General features: G+C 40.5%; 1 protein-coding gene across 14 annotated transcripts in view; it reads right to left on the bottom strand.

The window, feature by feature from the left end:
* Positions 1-21,584, bottom strand: part of Syne1 (spectrin repeat containing nuclear envelope protein 1) — a 443,098-nt gene that overhangs the window by 215,459 nt on the left and 206,055 nt on the right. For 13 of the 14 annotated variants that reach the window (XM_047557257.1, XM_047557256.1, XM_047557258.1 and 10 more), the window contains 9 exons: positions 18,819-18,920; positions 16,310-16,513; positions 12,325-12,532; positions 11,369-11,481; positions 9,772-9,977; positions 8,618-8,773; positions 4,863-5,154; positions 3,905-4,077; positions 626-935 (listed from right to left, as the gene is read on the bottom strand). In XM_047557257.1, the coding sequence (XP_047413213.1) occupies positions 626-935; positions 3,905-4,077; positions 4,863-5,154; positions 8,618-8,773; positions 9,772-9,977; positions 11,369-11,481; positions 12,325-12,532; positions 16,310-16,513; positions 18,819-18,920 (1,764 nt within the window). Of the gene's footprint in view, positions 1-625; positions 936-3,904; positions 4,078-4,807; positions 5,155-8,617; positions 8,774-9,771; positions 9,978-11,368; positions 11,482-12,324; positions 12,533-16,309; positions 16,514-18,818; positions 18,921-21,584 lie in introns of those variants that run through there. The other variant, XM_047557259.1, reaches the window with a different exon arrangement.

Raw genomic sequence — 21,584 nt, 5'->3', positions numbered from 1 at the left:
TCAAGCTTATAGAGGTTAAGTAGCATGTCTAAAGTCACATGTTCAAAAAGTGTCAAAGTCGCAACTCAAACTTAGGGTTTTCTGAGTGTAGCTCAGTTGTAAAACTGAATGAATTTAAAAAATGAATGAATGAATGAATTCAGAAATGAATGAATTCAAAATGAATGAAAGAATTCAAAAAACTTTACACTTGTGGCATTCAAAAGAGTGGAAGAGATTGTATACTTTCGAACTTTTATTCTGAGACAGGGTCTTGCTAAGTTGCTTAGGTCTCTTTAAGCAAACTTGCAATCCTCCTGCTTCACTTCCTGGTCTAGGATTACAGGTGTATGCCACTGTGCCCAGCAAAAAAGAACTTTAAACACTGACTTTTGATGCTCAACTTTACAAAGAATGGAGATGACTTGACTAGCAACATGGAGGACAAAAAAATACAGCACAATCCCAAGAATGTAGAAAGAAGAAAAGGCCTGGCATTCATAGGTGCAGGTAAGAAATGATCCTCGGGTTATATCTAGCCACAGATAGACAAGCTGTTTTAGAGCAGCCACTTCTCCAATAATTTAATACACAGTTATCCTGTACCTGAGCAGTAAAGCTGTCTCTTGGCTAACTTTGCACTAACCTTGGCCACAGTGGTTATGTCATGGAACTGTGTCTTCAGCTCCTTTTGAGCTGCCTCCTTGAAAGACTCATCCTGTGTCTTCTCGTAGAGCTCCCTGGACCTGGCAGTCAGGTGCTGCAGCGCTCCGGCGTGATCTTCCGCCTCAGACATGATGGACTGGAAGTGGTCCAGCAGGGAGAATTTCTCCTTCAGCCCTGGCTGCAGCTGCAAGGGCTGTTCTACTTTTTGATCCACTGATTCCATCCACTGCTCCAACTGGCTCCTCCTCTCTAGATAGTCATTCCATTGGCTAACCACAGTCTCCAGAGTGCTAGGATTAATGCCACATGTCATAAAAATGGATTACTTTGATAATGCCACACAAACCCAATCACAAAGTCACTACTCCATGTAAACTGCTTGAACACTACTCTCAGTGATAAAAATGTCATTTTTGAGCACGAGAGAAACCTGCTTCTCTGATCCAGCAAACCCAGAGCACAGTTCCTTTAAACCAAGTAAATAAATACTAAAATTTGAAGTAAGAAGCTATCGTCAAACACATCTAGAAATATTATTTTTACAAATGCTAATTGTCTTAAATGAACATCCAAATTTACATGTTATGTTGTGAAAACTCAGAGCTGGAACATCATTTAAATTCTGTATAGTATCTATCAATTGCTAATATCCTTGATTTAGTTTATCTATAAAAAAATTAGATAATTGTTGACTGTAAATCAAAATTCAAGGTATTCTTCCTGGGTAAATAATATCATTAGTTCGATTTTCATTTAGGAACACACACCCCCCCACACACACTCAGAGTCAGTGGTTCTGTGTTAAATGTGTGAAAAAATGAAGGCACAATGTGTTTATAAGAAATTAGTCACTAATATAATAGCCTGGTACCAGCTCTCCAGAAAATCAAATAAGAGGCTTTCCAGACTGGCTTTTGGAAAAGGCCTCCATTAATGAGCTTCACAAACCATTCTCTCGCTTCCTCTCTTTTTGTGGTGCTAAGGATGAAATCAGGGCCTCATGCACACTAAGCAAGTGCTCTCCCACCAATGTAAACCCCAGCCCCACAAGTTATTCTGAAGTCATCCTCAGTGACTTCCCAGGCTCCCTTAATCAACCCGAGGATCACTTGATAAACAAACTTCCAACATTTGCTCAAACTGCTGCTATTGCTTCAAAAGAAACCTCATCATCTACACCTTTAAGTCCTATCTTTTCCTCAAAGAATTTTCTCAAAGTCCACATCAATGTCACCTCTCCGGAAGTAACCCAGACCTGCATTTTTCTACAGTTCCACATTGTCTTTTGAAACCTCTTAGTAACACAAGCTGAGTCAGTTCTCGGGAATGTATCCTCTGAGCTCCTAGAGGGCAAAAACTATTTTGCTTTCATTATGTTAATACAATAATTTGAACATTACTTTTTCTCAATACGTAGGTGTCAAATTCAATTTCTTGCTGAAATAGGGGAGTCAAAGATCTAAATTTACTTTTTGTGTTTATCATTTTATTCAAACATCGCATCTGAAAAATATTCACTCACATTCCTATTAAATTTCATGAAGCTAGCCCATTGTCAACATTGGGAAGTTTAGATTATGTTCCAGCAGTCTACTGTGGAATAAGAAAACCCAAAGGGACCTGATTCTTTTCTTTGCTGAGTACAAGCTATGACCAAGATACAAGTTCCTGTTCACTTTGAGAATCACCAACTGTGCTCAAAGGAAACAGCAAAAAACAAAATCACCCAAACTTTAGGCATAACCGTGGCCTATTGCTTACACAGCAGTGGAGAGTGGCAGTGTTTTGTGATCTGTTTTGTGATGAACTTTAATATTCTTTTCATCTATTTGCTATGACCTGACCGCACCTGCTTCTTGAGTGGTCTGACAGTATATATTATCTTCAGAAGATAGGTCCTGTGTTTTTTAAGTATAATTATGATCTATGGTCATTTGTTCAATAAGCTAGTCAAATTATTTATTACATATTATATTTATATTATTTATCATAAATACCACCACTGCTCCGCCCCACCCCCAACCACAAGCACACCTAGTGTATCAAGCTCTTTTCTCTTTGTCAGCATCTGGTACAGAGACTTCCTTCTATCCTATCCCCCTCCCTTCCTCCCTTCCTTTTAATTTGAATTAAATTTATTTTTTAACTGATACATAAAAACAAAGATTATACATATTAATGGGATTCTGTGATATTTCAATACAGGCTCACTTTGTGTAATGTTTAAATCAGGTTAGACATATCAAACATGGATCATTTCTTTTCTTTTTTTCAGGGGCATATTACCACTTAAATACATCCCATACATCCCATTCTTTTCATTTCAAGACAGGGCCTTACTAAGTTGCTGAGGCTGGCCTTGAACTCGTGATCCTCCTGCCTCAACTCCCTGAGTAGCTGAGATTACAGGGAGTGTGCATGATCATTTCTATATGGTGAAAACTGTCAATGTATTTCCTTCCAACTTATTGAAATGTACAGTACGTAATCATTATCTATAGGTATCCTACTGTGTGACGGCACCCCAGAGCTTCTTACTCCTTCCTATCTATAATTTAGTACCCACTAATCAATCTCTCCCCATTTCTCCCCAGCCCTATGCCTCTGTCCTCTGGTAACTACCATTCTACTCTGAACTTCTATAAGGTCCACTTCTTTAGATCCCATATGGGTGAAATCATATGGTACTACAACTACTCTAAAGGCATTCTGCATGGGCTCATTTTTTATTGTGAGAAGGTTCCATGCTTTGTTAGCTTTCCAGGCCTCAGTCACTCAGTGATGGGGTTATCCCCATCACTGTGACAGTATGACAGTCAAAGCCTCCCCACACGTTTCCTACTGTCCCAAGCTGGGTGATACTATTTTTGGGTGGGGAATAGATAGATTCCTAAACTCAGTGATTGCTAACAATGTAATTTCCAGCATGTTCCTTTAAAAAGATAAACGTTACTGAAGAACCACATATCCTTGCTTGGATAACTTGGAAGGAGGTATTTCCTGACCCACATTATATGCAAGATTCCATGAAAGATACTCGGGGAGACATAGCTATTTTAAAAATAAAACAAAGCAGGCTAAGAAACAAAAGCTAGTCTTTGTCCCATGAGGAACACAACATAGGGAAGACCTGCAACTCCCAACTAGCTAAAATAATATGCTTGGTAACTCAGCCACCGGATACCTCAGCACTGCTCCGTCATTTCACTAAGCCACTGGGTTTTATTTGGATAAATAAACACTGAAACAGACCCCGTACCTCTGAGCGTGGACAGAGTTGCTCATGATGTCGGCCCACACATTCTTCAAAGTCTCCAACTGGGCCTGAATCGCCTTCTGACCTTCTTTGTTGCTACTTCTCAAGGCCTGTTCCCCTTTGCCAATGGCCATATTCAACTTAACTTCCCCTTCTCCTTTCATCAGGAGAATATCCTGGGAAGGAAGAAGGGATAGGTGTCAGTAGGAATATGAGGACCGACAGTAGTTTGGCATGAGACTTAAGGTGGGTCCTATCTTACCATAAAGCAAAAAGAACCCACTCTACCCTCTATTGCAATGTAGTACCCACACACTAGAGATGGCAGGGACGCCTGTGAGGGACACCTCAACTCCAGTTTAAATTGTTAAGAACTTTGGGTCACTAACCTGGAAATTAAAATGTTGCTGATTGGTTTCAAAGAGTCAAAGGAAATTATTTAAAAAATAAAGACACACCTGTCATAAATGGAAGAGTCCCTGCTACTGTTGCCTGGCTGGCTCCTATCTTTCAGGGTCACCTTCATGGCTACAGTTTGCTGGTCTGCTCTGTGCTTCCAGCACACACTTGCTTGCTTCTGTCATGGCCCCTACGTACACCCCGCCCGGCAAGTACCAATTTACACATTGGTCAATCCCGCTAGATCACGAGTGTCTAGAACACAGGGACTCATCATGGTAGCCCATATACTTCCATGCAGCTTGCCCAGGGCTTCAAGTGGAGTTGGTATTTAGCAGTATTGGCTGATTATCTATTAAATTAAGAAAAAGCAGACTCAGAGCTCAATCTTAGAAATGTTTCATCACAGAGGGGAAAAGTCTCCCTCCATGTCTGTTTTACTGATTTCTCCATTTTTGCCCACATAATCCTCATCTGATGCTCCCAGAACAACTATGATCCACTCACACCCCTGGGAGTCTGATCAGATTCCTCTCCAGCAGCTGTCAGCATCTGCAGGTACCTGGATCTGTGACAGCCGTTTCTCCAAGGTCTCTTTGCTCCCAACAGTGCTCTCTGCACAGGCCAGTCTGTCTTGAACGTCTTTCACCCGGGACCACATGCTCTGCAGCGCTTCCTCCAGGGCTTCATGCTCCTGGAGGGCCAGCTGGCAGCTCCGCAGTTTCTCCTTGGTCGTCCTGAGCAAGTGCTGGTAGCTTGTGAGGAGCTGGGAGCACAGGCGGCCTTCCTTCCCAGCACCGTGGCCTTCCTCACTGAGAAGCTGCCCCCTCTGGGAAAGCTTATCCAGAGAGTCTCTAAAAAAATCAGATTTTTTTTTTTTGTAAATTCCAACATTCTGGAGCACAGAGGAGTGACAAATGATTGTTGATATTGGAGCAGGAACCAGACAAGAGCTCACAGATGACATGCCTTTTAAAATTAAGATGCTGGGAACGGAGCTGGCTATTTGCCTTCTTGTGTGGTCTCTCTTAATGGTGTCAGAGTCCACGGTGGGGCATGTGACTCAAATTATACTGTGCCTGCATCCAAACAGCAGTGGTGTAGCCTACCCTCCCACCAGGAATTCACTCCAGAAAACGGGCCACAGCTTCCTTTCCACCTAGCTTCTCTCTTTCCCCACTTAGTACTCTAACCATGGAAAATGCCCTGAGATTCCCCAGTCCTCTGCTGTTCTGTCTACATGCAGAGACTGCTCTTTTGTGAACACCTCTGCTCTTCTGTTTCTTTCCTAGGTGCCCCTTAAAATGCACAGTTACATGTCCCCAGGCAACGTCCATGGAAACCCAGGATGGGGTGGAGCAGCACGCAGACCCCTCCTGTGCCCTCTGCCCCTTGTCTTGCTGTCACCTAATATTCCTATCTGGATCCAGAAGGCAGACACTCTAGAAACCAGGACCACTATATTCACCTATCCCCAAGACCCAACACAATGTTGAGCAGAGCCCAACATTTGAAAGAAAAAGTTTCTTTCACAGGCCATTGTGGGATTGTTCCTGGGTGTCCTTGCTGTATCCAGAGCACTATGCTCAGCTTGCTTCAGAGCTATGTAAGTTCCAGGTAAAAACAGAATCACCATGTGGCTTGATACCCCGTTTTATAGAGCTCTGAATTATTCCTCTCTCCTCCTCCTCCTCCTCTTCCTTCCTCTTGTGCAACTTAACCAGCCATTTACTTTGTTTTTAAAATTATAAATGGACAATTTATAACTACATGCATTTACAGGGTACAAAGTGACATTATGGTTTATGATTGCAGTGTGGGGTAACTAAACCAAGCTGGTTAACATGTCCATCACCCTAAATACTTAGCATTTCTTTTGTGGTGAGAACATGTGAAATTCATTCTGTTAGCAATTTTGAAACACATGAGGCTCTATTTTTAGCTACATTCCCCATGCTGTTCAATAGAATGAAAGCAAACAAAGCAACCCCATATTCTTCCCGAGAGTCTTTGCCTTTCAACCATCATCTCCTCATCCCCTATCAACCACCAAGCCTCTGTAAGCATCAGTCTAGTGAGTTCATAATTCTTAAGAGTACATCTATCAGGAAAAACCGGAAGTGTGGAGATGTCTTAACACAAACTACTGTGACTACTAGAGAAAGAACTTAAAGCAAACCTTCTCCACTGTCTCTATATTTTTTCAGAGTGACTACTAAGTGAATAGCATCCTCTGAGTCACCCTGAGCTACATGAAGAGTCATAGAACATTCCTGCTCTAAATGACACTTAGGACACTTAGCATCTTTTGGTGAGACAAGAAGTTCCTTAAGCAACAGTGTCAGTTAAAGAACAATTCAAGACAAGATATTTCCCTTGTTACTACAAGATGAATTGCTTAGTGGATGATAAACATGCAATGGGCCTCAGGTCTGTGTACTTTCATTCAGGGTTTCTCCCTAGAATATGTGGAGTAGTAGAAATGTTAGGATGAAAAGATCCAGAGACTGGGAAGAGCAAGTGGGGGAAGCTGGTGAACCAGAGTGAGAGCCCAATTGACCAGCCTGGTGCATTGGGATTGCCTGGAGAAGCAGCCCATTTGGAGGGAGAGAACTTGAGAACAAAAATGCCTGAGGTCATTCAGCATCGAGTCCTGGAATATCAGGGAGACAAATTTCCCCCAAAGGGACCATGTGCTTATCCATGTCGAAAGCCCAGCAAAGTTATTTTAAATATCTGGAAGAAAGAGAGGTGTGGTTTTGATTATACTACATAGTATGTAGACAAAAGTTATATTATGAAAGCAAATTAAAGTGTGGTTTAATTTTTACAAAGTCATGCAGTTAGAATGATACTATTGTTTTTTTAATTACATGAATATTTTCTATTTTTCTGACACTGTACTAGACAATGGCAACGCAAATATGATAAAGACCAGAAATCCATGAGCTTGAGGAACTCAGTTGGAGGTCGGGTACATAGCTCCAATGAAGAGTTTACCCCATACTAAGGGCTCTCAGGTCTGGAACCAACCATCCCAGGCAAATGTAACATCTACCAAACCAACATCCAACAAGAACAGAGGGCCTTCCTTATCCTTGGGCTCCACATGTACAGATTCAACCAACAAAGGGTTGAATATATATTTTTATAATTTATGTCTGTACTGAACATGTACAGTCTTTTTCCTTGAAATTAAATAATATAGAACAACTATTTATATGGCATTTACATTGTAGTAGGTATTATAAGTCATCTAGAGATGATCTGAAGAACACAGGAGGATGGGTATATGTGCAAATAACATGCCATTGTGTTCAAGGGACTCGAGCAGGAGTGGATTTTGATACCCAGGGATTTCTCAGAACCAATCCCCCACAGATACTAGTTTGGTGTCTGTTATTTATTTTTTGCATGTTTATTTTTCAAAATAAGGAAAACCAGGCATGTTTGACCAAAAAGAAGGCTCAGTGGATATGCAGGATGAGGATGATCTGAAATAGCGATTTTTACTCAAGTGCTGAGAGCTGATCCAGTTGGGTAGGCTCTATCCTTTCCTGCTTTACAGACAAGTATGCCTGCTCTTGAAGAGAGTTAAGGAGCCCAAGTTTTTGGCCAAGCTACACCTTCCTGATGGAAAGTCTTCTATCTTCCAGGGAAAGAAAACAACTAAAAATATAATGGGTAGGTCAAAAGCACCAACCAGAGAACTTTGCCTTTCCCAAAAGGAGGCAGAAATATCTTTTTAGCAGGGAAGCGATGAAGAAAGACAGACTGCAGAGGAGAAGAGGAACCACAAGGAGGGTCAGCTCAATGACCACACTTTTGCCTCATTACTAATGTTATGAGGAAGGACAGATAGGGCAATAGAACTGAAGTCTGTAAAATGTGAAGAATATATGGAATTTGAGATCCATACTATTATTTTTGTATATTACAATGGTTTTCTTTTCTGTATACAAGTTTTATATCATGTTAATCCTCAAAATAATCCAATAGAGGAAGGTACAGTATTTATTACACAGTCTTGAAAAACCAACATCAGGAATTACAGAGATAAGTGACCTGCCAGATTTCCTGAGCAAAAGGAGATGGACCTATGATGCAAATGAGCTCCTTATATCCATCCTACTCTCTACAGAATCCCACTCTGCTCTAAAGAATACAGCATGAGCTTTGGTATTTCAGACATGTGGAGATGGAAGAAATCATCACCAAATATCAACCAAGCAATCAACCAATAATTGAACCAATAACCAGCCCATGAGTCCAAAACCCATTAGCAAGTAAGCTGCCTATCCCAGCTCTGCTTCATACCTCGCAGCCAGTAGTTCCCCAAGAAACATTTCAACTTTATGGACTTCATTTTTCTTCTCAGGAATGTGCTGTTTACTCTCTCCCAAGTTTTCTGTGTTTAATCTTTCTTCCATCTCATGGATCCATAAGTTCAGTTTTCTGTGCTGATCCTCAAAGCTAAAGAAAAGGAAAATACCTTAGAGAAATTTTGATGTGCTCGTTGCATTAGTAAATTCTAAGAGATGAGGTCCAATGCATTTATATAGCAATTAAGATTTCATGCATTTTTAAGTTATGGAGAAAATTAACAAGAAGACTGACTATCCAAATCGTCTCTTATTCCAGTAATAAAATGATGATGAAAAAACATAATATATGTTCTTTTTTTGAGTTATAAAAAAATTACCTCTCTTAGCTGAATTGATCTCGTAGCTGGTAATTGATAGAAAGATAATATTCTCATGTCAATATGCACTTAACTTTGCATTTTACTACAGAGACCCTTGAATTGGGCCAGTGGGTAAGTGGGGCAGCAGAAGCCTTGGAGAAAGAAGGGAAAGTAGTCTTTGTGTCTCTGTTTCTTAGGGGAATTTGAATTTGGCACAAAAGCTCTAAATTTTGATAACAATGTACACTCTCTAAGAAACCTGGACAAGAGTCAGGCAAAATACTTGGCTTCCAGAAAGGCAATTTGATCAGACATTCTTTCTTTCTCTTGGGAGTAATGAGGAATTTTTCTCCTTCTGGTTTTATTTTCCACCCCATTGACACATGTTACCGGTTGGAATACTATTCACAGAATTTAATGGTTGTTACTGCTGTTACTCTACCCCAGGAAAAGTGAACACAAGGACACATCTTGAATAATCTTGAATCTAACTCTAACACCTTGAGTTGGCTTAATAGACAAAAATTACAAGCAGTTATGTCTTTCATAATTACTAGGGATTATAATTCATTTTTCCTATATAGAAAATGTAGTCAAATGATAATTTCAGAATCTGAGCAACACATTTTGTATTAGAATGAAGCCATGCTTAAGGTAGGTCAAGGCTCATAACAATTTACACTCACAATTTCCATATTCTTTGTTTATTCACAGAGTCTTTTTTAACCTGTGTCTTTGGATACACATCCATTGTGCAACAAAATCTTCATTTATCAGAATGACCTACCTTCCCAGCTCCGAGGCACAGTCTTGGAGAGCCTGCTTGTCTTTCAAGCATTGCTTCAGAAATGCTTGAAACTCTTCATTAGCCTTTGTGATTTGTTCCTGGATGCTGCTGACAATTTGCTTAGGCAAGTGTGCATACAGAGTTTGTCCTTCCTGAGTCACAGCATCGAGCTTGCTCTGCCCATCACTGACCGAGTCCAATATGTTCTGTTCCAGTTAGCAAAAGTAAGACAAAACGTGCTATTATTCAAAGATCCTGGTACACAGGACCGTTCATTACAATGCTGAGTCAGTAGAACAAGAGAAGAAAAACAAAACCTGAAGGGAAAGAAAGGTGTAGCAAGGATGGAGTGGGAATTAGGTATAAAATCCAGCACAGTGCCAGCTAGACATGGGAACAATTCGGGACAAACTGGGAACAATGACCAGCTGGAAAAGGAGGTTCTCATTAAGTATCCATCTCTCTCCATTCTCAGTGTCCTAATCCTGTCTGGGTTCCACCTTCTCACAGAGTGGTGTGACGTTCTTCTAACTGAGTGGCCATGGGGGTCCTCCCCACCCTCATTCACCCTGCACAGAAGGTCTGGGCCTCAGCAATGGAAGCTTCCTTGTTCAGTATGCGCCCCTTCCTTGGAAGACCTGTGCATGGTGGCCCTTCAACGAAGCAAAAGAATCCCAGAATTCAGTGGTAGCTATGCCTCTGCCCTGAGCTCCAAAGTGTCATTTCAATTGTCACTCAGATTCTTCATGGAGTTCCACTGTGCCTCAAGTTTTACAGGGGACAACTGCACAACTGGATCCACCACATCTCCTGCAAAACCAGTTGCCTTTCCTATAACAATGTTCCTATTCTGATGTCTAATATAATGAGTTATGGATATCACTTTCATCACCTTTTAAAATCCTCAGAGTATTCAATAATTTTAAAATTATTTTTAACAATAATTAACAGTGCTTTGTTGAGATTAGCTGCTTGATCCAGGTTTAGACCACAAGTTATTTTTAAAAAATAACTTATGTCTTCTTCTTTTTTTTTTTTTTTTTTTTGGCCTCTAGGGATTAAACCCAGGAGTGCTTAACCACTGAGCCACATCCCCAGCCCTTTTTATATTTTATTTAGAGACAGGATCTCACTAAGTTGTTTAGCGCCTCACCATTGCTGAGGCTGGCTTTGAAGTTGCTCTCCTCCCGCCTCAGCCTCCCAAGCCGCTGGGATTACAGGCCTGTGCCACTGCACCCAGCTAACCTTGTCTTCTTAAAAAAAAAAAAAAAAAGATCTCTTTCCATGATAGTGACAGAAAATGGATACAATTATTTGAACTTTTACTACTACAAAAATTAAAATTTGGTTTCATTTTGAATAAATCCAAAGAATGACAATAGACTGAAAACAGAGAGGAAAGGGATCTAGAGATGCTCTGGGTTGGTTTTGCAATGCCTTTTCATGTCACCTGCCCCCATCTGACTCAGTAAGCCCAATTATGTTAGGGAAGAAAAGATGGACTGAAATAAGACAAGGTGGGCAAAGACATGGCTTTGTGCTGGCCCGAGGCACCTGAGCACAGCGTGGGGAGGGTGAAGGGCGCCAGGTTTCCTACCTGAAGGTCCTGGAGCTTTGCCTCCAGGACTTTGCTGTCACCAGTCCTATCAGATGATTCCTTAGCTGCTGCTTTTGCTCCCAAAAACCATTCTTGGAATTCCTGCATAGCATCTTTGGAAAGCAACAAAAGTCAGGAATAAATCACTAACACCAGAAGAGCTCCTGGGATTATCACAATGAATTATCTTTGTCCTTCCTCCCATCTCATTGTGCCTCAGAAAAGATTTCAGAAAAGAAAATGATAATGTAGAAAATGATACAGCATGATTTACAACCATGACTTTTCATGGCAGAGTTGAGAAAGTATCTCAGAAAAGAGGTTGACCTGTGTCAGCCCTGGAGTGCCTGACTCCCATCCCCTTTCTTTCATCTGGTACAGAACATATCAGAGGACAAGTGGACAGATGCTCTGGAGTGTCGAAACTATTTTCATGGCACAGGGAAGAACCTGTTATTCCTTCTGCCATGCCAATTTAGAGAACCACGTGCATACACATCAGAACACAGGCACAGCCATGCGGAAGCAGAAGCAGAAGGAGTAGCAACCAGCAATTTCCTGGACTGTCTGACGGTCACTGTATGGTCTTTGCTAACATCCAAGCTTATTGTGACACTTCTTTCCAGCATAAAAAATGCCCATAATGGTTTGAGCAATGGCTGCTGCCCACTGGAAAAGCAGAAGTGATATTCCACATATGTAAGCTGAACGTAGGAAACCCGGATGTTCAGAATCATTAAAATGGCGGACTCCTGCTCTTCCCAGGGATGGATTCTGTGAGGGTTAGAGCCCTCAACACAGCACTCCTGCTGCTTGGATATCCAAGCACAAGTGGATTTAAAATGGGATCCTTTTGAAAAGTTCCCTCAAGCTCTAGCCTGGCAATTTCTAGGCAGCATTTGGTTTGGAATCTTTCTCCTAAACAACTATTGGTGCTAAGGCCCTTCAGAACTCACCATTGAAGTGTTTTTCCAGGGCGTCCTGCAGGCCGGCCTGGGTTTTGGAGCATAGTTGGCTGGCAGCTTCATGCTTCCTTATCAGCCCAGTCATGGCCCGGCCCAGGCTCTCCAGCTCCACCGAGTGGTACTTGCGGCACAAGTTATTGAGGTTTTCCTGGGTGGAGCTGATGTCGCTCTGCTGACTTTGAAGCTCTTTTTGGATATCCTACAGAATAAAAGTATACCCCGAGAGTATTCATCACATTCAAGAGAAATACTCCAGTCACACCACCATGGCGTTTTTTAGAATCTGAATTTGCTGCTGTTGAAATTCACTTGGGAGAACATACATGTTGGTGGCATTTTTTAAAATATTTGTATTGATCATTAATAAAATGTTTCAGTCTTCTTGAACAAAGAGCTGTTGATAAGTGGCCAGAATCTGGATTGTAGTCCAGGATTTCAAAGCTAACTGAATAGCTCCTTATGAATTTTAGCCCATGATCTTGGCTTTAGTCACCTCTTTAAAAACTTACACAGTTCAGTTTTCAGTGGACCATTTGTGTGTTTTGATTCAGGGTCACAGACTACACAAACTGTACCAGGATTTTGATTTAAAAATATTATGTCCTGTATGAGAAAATTGTATTTATTTGGGTTTGTATCCATGTCCTCTATTCTGTACCATTGATCTACCTGTCTATTTTGGTACCAATACCATGCCATTTTTGTTACTATTGCTTTGTAGTAGAGTTGAAGATCTGGTATTGCAATACCCCCTGCTTCGCTCTTGCTACTGAGGATTGCTTTAGCTATTCTAGGTTTTTATTCTTCCAGATGAATTTCATAATTGCTTGCTCTATTTCTGCAAGGTACATCATTGGGATTTTAATTGGAATTGCATTGAATCTGTATAGCACTTTAGGTAGTATGGCCATTTTGACGATATTAATTCTGCCTATCCAGGAACATGGGAGATCTTTCCATCTTCTAAGGTTTTCTTTAATTTCTTTCTTTAATGTTCTGTAGTTCTCATTGTAGAGGTCTTTCACCTCTTTTGTGAGATTGATTCCCAAGTATTTTATTTTTTTCGATGCTATTGTGAATGGGGTAGTTTTCCTAATTTCTCTTTCTGAAGATTCATCACTTATGTATAAAAATGCATTGGATTTATGAGCATTAATCTTGTAACCTGCTACTTTACTGAATTCACTCATGAGTTCTAAAAGTTTTCTGGTGGAATTTCCAGGTTCCTCTAAATATATAATCATGTCATCAGCGAACAGGGATAGTTTGAGTTCTTCTTTTCCTATTCGTATCCCTTTAATTTCTTTGGTTTGTCTGATTGCTCTGGCTAGAGTCTCAAGGACAAAGGTTCCAACAATATGCAATGGAGAAAAGATAGCCTCTTCAACAAATGGTGCTGGGAAAACTGGAAAACCATATGCAATAGAATGAAATTAAACCCCTATCTCTCACCCTACACAAAACTCAACTCAAAATGGATCAAGGACCTCGGAATCAGACCAGAGACCCTGCATCTTATAGAAGAAAAAGTAGGTCCAAATCTTCAACTTGTTGGCTTAGGATCAGACTTCCTTAACAGGACTCCCATAGCACAAGAAATAAAAGCAAGAATCAACAACTGGGATAGATTCAAACTTAAAAGCTTTCTCTCAGCAAAGGAAACTATCAGAAATGTGAAGAGAGAGCCTACAGAGTGGGAGAATATCTTTGCCAACCATACCTCAGATAGAGCGCTAATTTCCAGAATCTATAAAGAACTCAAAAAACTCTACACGAAGAATACAAATAATCCAATCAACAAATGGGCTAAGGAAATGAACAGACACTTCACAGAAGAAGATGTACAAGTAATCACCAGATATATGAAAAAATGTTCAACATCCCTAGTAATAAGGGAAATGCAAATCAAAACTACCCTAAGATTTCATCTCACCCCAATTAGAATGGCGATTATCAAGAATACAAGCAACAATAGGTGTTGGCGAGGATGTGGTGAAAAAGGAACACTCATACATTGCTGGTGGGGTTGCAAATTAGTGCAGCCACTCTGGAAAGCAGTGTGGAGATTCCTCAGAAAGCTTGGAATGGAAACACCATTTGACCCAGCTATCCCACTCCTTGGCCTATACCCAAAGGACTTAAAATCAGCATACTACAGAGATACAGCCACATCAATGTTCATTGCTGCTCAATTCACCATAGCCAGATTGTGGAACCAACCTAGATGCCCTTCAGTTGATGAATGGATAAAGAAACTGTGGCATATTTATACAATGGAATATTACTCCGCAATGAAGAATGATAAAATTATGGCATTTGTAGGCAAATGGACGAAATTGGAGAATATCATGCTAAGTGAGATAAGCCAATCTCAAAAAACTAAAGGACGAATGATCTCGCTGATAAGCGGATGAGGACATATAATGGGGGGTGGGAGGGGCTAGCATTAGGTTTAGGGTTAGGTTTAGAGTTAGGCTAAGGAGAGCGGTAAGAATGAAGGAAAGAAGGACTGTGTAGAGGGAAAAGAGGGGTGGGAGGGGTGGGGGCGAGGGGAAAAATAAAATAAACATCATTACCCTATGTAAACGTAAAAAAAAAAAAAAAAAAAGAAAGTATGAGGTGGGAAAAGGATACAGAAAGTTAACCACATTTGCTTTAGAATGTTTTTAAAAGAATATTATTTATTTTCAATTGACAAAAATGTATATATTTATGTACTACAATATGTTTTGAAATATGTACCTGTTGTGGAATGGCTAATTCAAGTTTATTAGCATATGTAGTACCTCATATACTTAACATGTTTTGTGTCACCAACAATTTAAATCTGTTCTTTTACCAGTTTTCTAGTATGCAATACATTGTTATTAATTGTAGTCATCATGTTGTGATAAGTTCATATGTTAATATAATATTAAACTTTGTGACTAGCCTGGTTGATGAAATAGGACTTTACTGATAATTTTTTTCCTTTTGTCAAGGTCTGAGATAACCATTCTATTTATTGTTCTGATTCAAATGACAAAACATTTTTTCCAGCTGGCTGTGGTGATGCAGGCATATAATTTCCAGTGGCTTTCAAGGCTGAGGCAAGAGGATCCTGAGTTCAGAGCCTTCCTCAGCAATTTGTCCAGGCCCTAAGTAAACCAGTGAGACCCTGCCTCTAAAGAAAATATAAAAGAAGGGCTGGAGATGTGGCTCAGTGGTTAAGTGCCTCTGGGTTCAATCCCCAACACCAAACAACAACAAAACCCACTTTCCTTCTCATTTCAATCACAAAATATCTGTCAAAATTTAATAAAGTCTCCAAGATCCTAAAAAAATAAAAAATAAAAAATAAAATAAATAAAAAAAAATATTATGTCCTTAGCTTCAAGTATAGAAAGAGAACATGCTAAAAGAGAACGGGCTACATATCTTGAGAAGGCAGGTAACATACTTCTTTTACACACGCTTCATCAGGAAAGTCCTTATTAATATGGGCAGATGACAAGGAAGTGGAACATTTTCTTGCCTTTTTTTTTTGTCAAAATTATAACATTCTTAGGATAAAAGTGCTCATAATGATCATAAAAATGATTAAGTGATGAAAGAAACATCTGACATTTGAGCTTGAAAACTGGTGGAAAGTCAATTTGTTTTCCTATAATCTTCATTCTTTTGCCCCAAATTTATATATCTATATAATGATACACACACACACACACACACACACACACACACACAGGCACACGCATGCAGAGCCTGTGAACAGACCCTTCAGCAATGCATGCTTTCTGACTTTAGAAGATTCATCTTTGATTTCTTAACACCTTAATTCAGTTCCTCACAGATTTATTACTTTGCTGTGTCCAATATCGTGAATGAGTTGGTCTGGGTGTTAAGATGGATGATGGAAAGCAGATGTTAGATTTTTTTATTACAGTCAACACAGAACAGAAGAAGTGGAAAGGCTTAGCGATGGTTTCTTACCCACCTTTACTTTTTTCAGCCCTTCACAAGTCTCCGCTTGGGCACAGCTTGTCAACGATTCTTCCACTCTTGCCAGCCAGGCTGTGATGTCCTCGATAAATTTCTCCACTTGGGTGGTTTGAATGGTGAAATCCTTCAAGGTCCCTTTCGCTTCCTCGGTTATTTCTTTGGCATGCTCCAGTTTCTGCCTTAAGTCTGCTTCTATAAACTAAATACGAAGCAAGATTTCATTCAAATCTGTGAAGACCAAAGGCACACTCATTCTGCAGGAATTCCGTTAATGTGCAGCTTTGTCAAGAACACATAAGCCTCACCAGGGAAGCTGCTCCAATGCTAATACGCCTTTTCCAAGAGAGAAAAGCAGTGAGGACCAGGCGCCAGACATATCACGGGATGGGAAACTGGAAAGAGTAGGGACTGCCGTTAACGCTGGATGTTAAAGTGGCGGTTTGACTGAGGTTCCAGGGAACTTGTGAGTTCACAGTCTGAAAACTGAGCTAGGTCTACCCAGAGCTGCCGAGGAGGCACCCCAAACCCTGCTTAGGTCTCCTTGAGGGGCATTCGCTCACTCCCTGACCAGATGGAGCCTGTACGCAGGACCAACGCCCTATCGGATTTTAGGATAAAGCACTTTTCTTGTTGGATCTCACTTTCCCTATAATGAAGTGGTGCTGGACGCATTCTCTGCTGGGATGATGTATTTCGGGAGAGGTGACTTCTCCAGCCCTTTAGCAAACAAAAGGACTTACAGTCACTATAAATTGCAAATTACTTTCAATTCCACAATCAAGAGAGCCAGGCCTGTTTGGGAATCAAACGTTTGAACTTAAATTCAAGGACTTATTCCTTATTCCCAGCTCAGACCTGTTACAAGCAGGAGGCCCACAGTGGAGAGCTCTTCTCCTCCTTCACTCCATTTCCTCACCTTGAAGACACCTGACCCCATGCAGGTTTGGGCTGGCAATAAGGGGGAATAGGCTTCTGAATCAAGGGACACCTGTTGTGAGTTGTCACCGGAGTTTCACGTTCACACCTTCTCTTGCAGGTCTGGTTCTATTTTGTTTTTTTTTCCCGAGACTCCCCTCCTTTCTGGGACCTCCCACTAAATTCCCTGGATGCACAGGTGTGCTGTCTTCTGCCTCCTTCTTCAGCCTGTGGGCATCTCTTTAACCTGTCCCTGCTGAGGTCTGCTCACTCTCTAGAGAGCCTTCTCAGCCACCCTAAGGTGCCCTCACCTGGTCCCCACCTGGGACACTCTTCTTTTTCTCTCTCCTTGTGACTCGCTTCTGGGCTGGAGGCCACATTCTGGCCCTCACACTCAGCTGACTCTGAGACGCTTCTCCTTCCACAAATACATCAAGTCATCCAGCCTGTCTATTAGGGGTTAGAACTAGACTCTGCAATCTGCCTACTGCAGGGGACAAATCTCCTGTTCCCCAGGTGGGACCAATGAAATCTTTCTGCCTACATTTGAGGTAAGTTAAGGCACCCCACACCTTTTCCCTCATATACATAGATTGGTAGGGGTGTGTGTGTGTGTGTGTGTGTGTGTGTGAAAGAGAGAGACAGGTGTAGAACTGCAGTTTGCTCTGAAAATCCAGGTCCAGTCTTCTTTCTGCATAGTCACCTGCATATGCATAGTCTACCTGTTGCCCATTGATGTCCTCAAAGGAGGTGACCTACACAAGGGCAGCTCCTTTTTAAGTTTGGATAAAAGTAGGACCTCCTTTGCTTCTGACTTCAGTGAATCCTCTACCCTTCCTGTCATGTCCATGGTACCAAGATCTGGATATGCAGTCACAGATGACAGCAAGACTGTGGTTGATCCATCCGGCTCAGTTGGTTAGTGAGAAGCAGCAAATCAAGGACCAGAGAACAAGAAGACAAGGTAGAGGAAGTCCACAAGAGCAGCAATAGGTACAAAGGATTGAGGTGCAGCAGAACCCGAGGCCAGGAACCAAAGAGACCGGCCAGGATGGGAGTGTCCAGGGCTCAGGCACCAAGGCAGCTCAGGATTCCTGGCCATCCCTGTTTCACCCTGCCATGCCCCTGGTTCCTGTGAATTTGCCATCCTAAGAGTCATGTAGGGAGATTTTTAATGGTGATCCCAACAGACCCAGTTATTGACCAAACAAATTAGAAAAATATCAATAAGAACATCAATACTCATAAAAGGGGATCTGTTCCTGTCTAATGTAAGATGGTTCATGAGAAAAGGTGGCTGATAATGCTCCCAACATTTAGTGAGGAATAAGTTCAATCCCCAGCACCGCAAAAAAAAAAAAAAAAAAAAAAAGAACTATCCTTATAATACTTGAATTGGAAATATGATATTAATACTGGCACAAGGAATTCCATAGATGTTAATATTTAACCCCCACATAAGATAAGGGCAATATGTTTGCTTGAAATTATAATGGTGATGATAACAATGAGGAGAAATATACAATTTTTTTGAGAGAGAAGAGAGATCCTGGCATACCATGATTATCACAACTGATTTGAGTGCTTACCTGAAGATCTGGTGGTGTTTCTGGATTTTTAGTTAACTCTTTGAGCTCATTGACTTTGGAATGCAGTTCTTCCAATTTCAGTGCTTTGTTTTTAACTTCAGACTACCAAAAGAAAAGACACAGGGAAAAGTAAAACTAGTCAGAAATGTTCATGTGCTGTAATTAGCATTTCATAATTTTGAGAACTATCAAGATAACAAATTTAAGCTGTGTAAAAAAAGATTTCTGTTTCATTTTCTGAGGGATGCTATTACTTATGGATGTGGAAAAAGCTACAGTTAGCATTCACTTGGCCTGTAAGGGAGTATGCAAAACGTTCCCTTCTCCCTACCCTCCTTTATTAGAATAAAAACTTCTGGAAAAAATTAAACACCAGCCACAGGCCCTGAGTCAGCGGGGATTTCCAATGGGTTGTCCTGTGTTCGTTAGCGGGACTATTTTACCAGTTACTATGGCAGCATTAAACTCTTCCAGAAGCATTCATTTCAAAGCAAAGCAAATACACAGCAGGATCGCCTAATAGCTGTAGGCAATATATAATAGATATGCAATACGTAGAAAGATGTCCAATAGACCTTGACAAGACATTAAAGCAGAAATCAGATTAACTGGGACATTGAGAGCTGATATTTTACCCCTCCCCCCTTTTTGTTCATGAACACTAACACACAAAAGAAAAAAGAACAAGTAAGGAACCATTTTTGAACAAAGACGCTTATAAAAACTTCATTAGTTATTTGGGACCACAAAGAAGCATTTAATAAATTATCCCTCTCAAGTTAAAAATGGCATTTTGGTGCTTTGTAGACACTAACAAACTCTCTGATGTGTTGAATTCAGAAAGTAATTTACTTACAGAGTGAGATGTGGAGCTGACTGTCTGGCCCACTGGCCTCTGCAGAAGCCAGCTGGGCAATTAAGGAATCAATCTAGTGACCGGCACTTATTGATCTGCTATAGGAAGGGCACTGACAGGTGCTGGCCAGTTCCAATAAACTGATTCTGTTAGCTAGTGTGTCACAGACAGTCACCTACGAAAACACTCATCTCCAAGGCACTGATTCTGGTCACACTGAATGTGGGTCTGAGACACACTGTCTCCCTGGATTTCTGAGATTGGAGATTCTAGGCTGGTCTGACAACTGCCTCTCCCCACTAGAAATAATGCCGTGGCATTTACTACCACTTCTAGCTACAACACAGTGTCACCCCACAGTTAGCTGGAAGACACACACAGTGGCACACCACTCCACGGTATTGCCACCATCTCTGATACAGATGGAACAGAGGTCAATAACTAAAGGACCTAGATAACAGCGATATGAGGGAATGACAAATTTTGAGCATTAACCTTTTAAATAGAATTTATTTAATTGTACATTTATTTAAAAACCTAAATTTTAATAGATGTGTTTAACAGTGACTTTAGAAAATTCTTGAAAATTCAACAATCGACTTCTGGTATAAAAGACCCAGCACAGACCACATATGAGCTTTAATGTTAGCACTATCAACTAAAGAGACTTCAGGATCCTCCCCTCCTGGCTATTTTAGTCTGGATAATTTCCTCTAGCTGTGATGACCCTTAAAAATTAGATTATAAAAACTATCAAATATTGCTTGGGTCAACCATCACAGAATACCTTAGGCAATACATTTCACTTCCCTGTATTTTTTCAGACTACCACCATTCATTTACTTATCTGCCAAGTCCTGTGTGTGGTCCCAGACACAGTTTTGGCACCAGAGTGTTCAATGGGAATAATCTCTGTTGTTACCACTAGTATTGTCAGTTACATGCTCAGGAAACAGGAATCTTTCCTTATTCTATTTCCTCTTAACTTGCTTAAATTTTTATCATAGACCAGTTGCTACCTGGCATTTTACATAAAACATATGTTATAATGTAAATAATGCAAATTCCATGAACATAGGAACTTCGTTTACTACTAAATTTTCAGTGTCTAGAAGGGTACGGTGGCACACACCTGTAATCCCAGTGGCTCAGGAGGCTGAGGCAGGAGGATCTCAAGTTCAAAGCCAACCTTAGCAAAAGCAATGTGCTAAGCAACTCAGTGAGACCCTGTTTCTAAATAAAATAAATAAAAGGGCTGGGATGTGCCTCAGTGGTGGAGTACCCCTGAGTTCAATCCCTGATACCAAAAAAAAAATTTTTTTTTCAGTGTCTAAAACAGTTCCTGATATGCAGTAGACATTCATTAAGAATTTGATAAATATTGAATAAATGAATACAATAAATGGGAATACAAGGAATTTTAAATAAATTGGTCATTAAAACTTTAGAAGGTCAGAGACTTGACATGGAAGTTGGAAACATCTGAATCTCCAATTTTCTTCCATTTCCAAAGAGGAAGTAGGAGAATCAAGTACCAAACATCATAAGAGCATATTGGAAGAAGGTTGTAAACAGGTTTACTTTTTTTTTTTCCAATAAAAAAGAATAGGTACTACATACTACTCAATTACAAACACTTCCAATTTGGAAGTGTTTCAAATGGGAAGATGCCATATTCTCAGAAGAATCAGCAAATTATACATTTTATGGACTTGTTTTTCTATTAATACTTCAAGTAAGGGCCCCGACTAAGAAATGATAGAAATGCAAAGCAAAACAAATAACAACAAAAAAAAAACCTTACCCAGAGCTGATTCAAATTTTGAGTATATAGCAGAAGACAGTTGTGAGTTTTATAATTCTCTTATGTTTCTTTGAGAAGACTGAACTGAAAAAAGACTCAATTTTCT

Source organism: Sciurus carolinensis, chromosome 7 (assembly GCF_902686445.1).
Source record: "Sciurus carolinensis chromosome 7, mSciCar1.2, whole genome shotgun sequence".
Taxonomy (NCBI): domain Eukaryota; kingdom Metazoa; phylum Chordata; class Mammalia; order Rodentia; family Sciuridae; genus Sciurus; species Sciurus carolinensis.
This window is presented reverse-complemented; position numbering and strand designations above follow the sequence as displayed.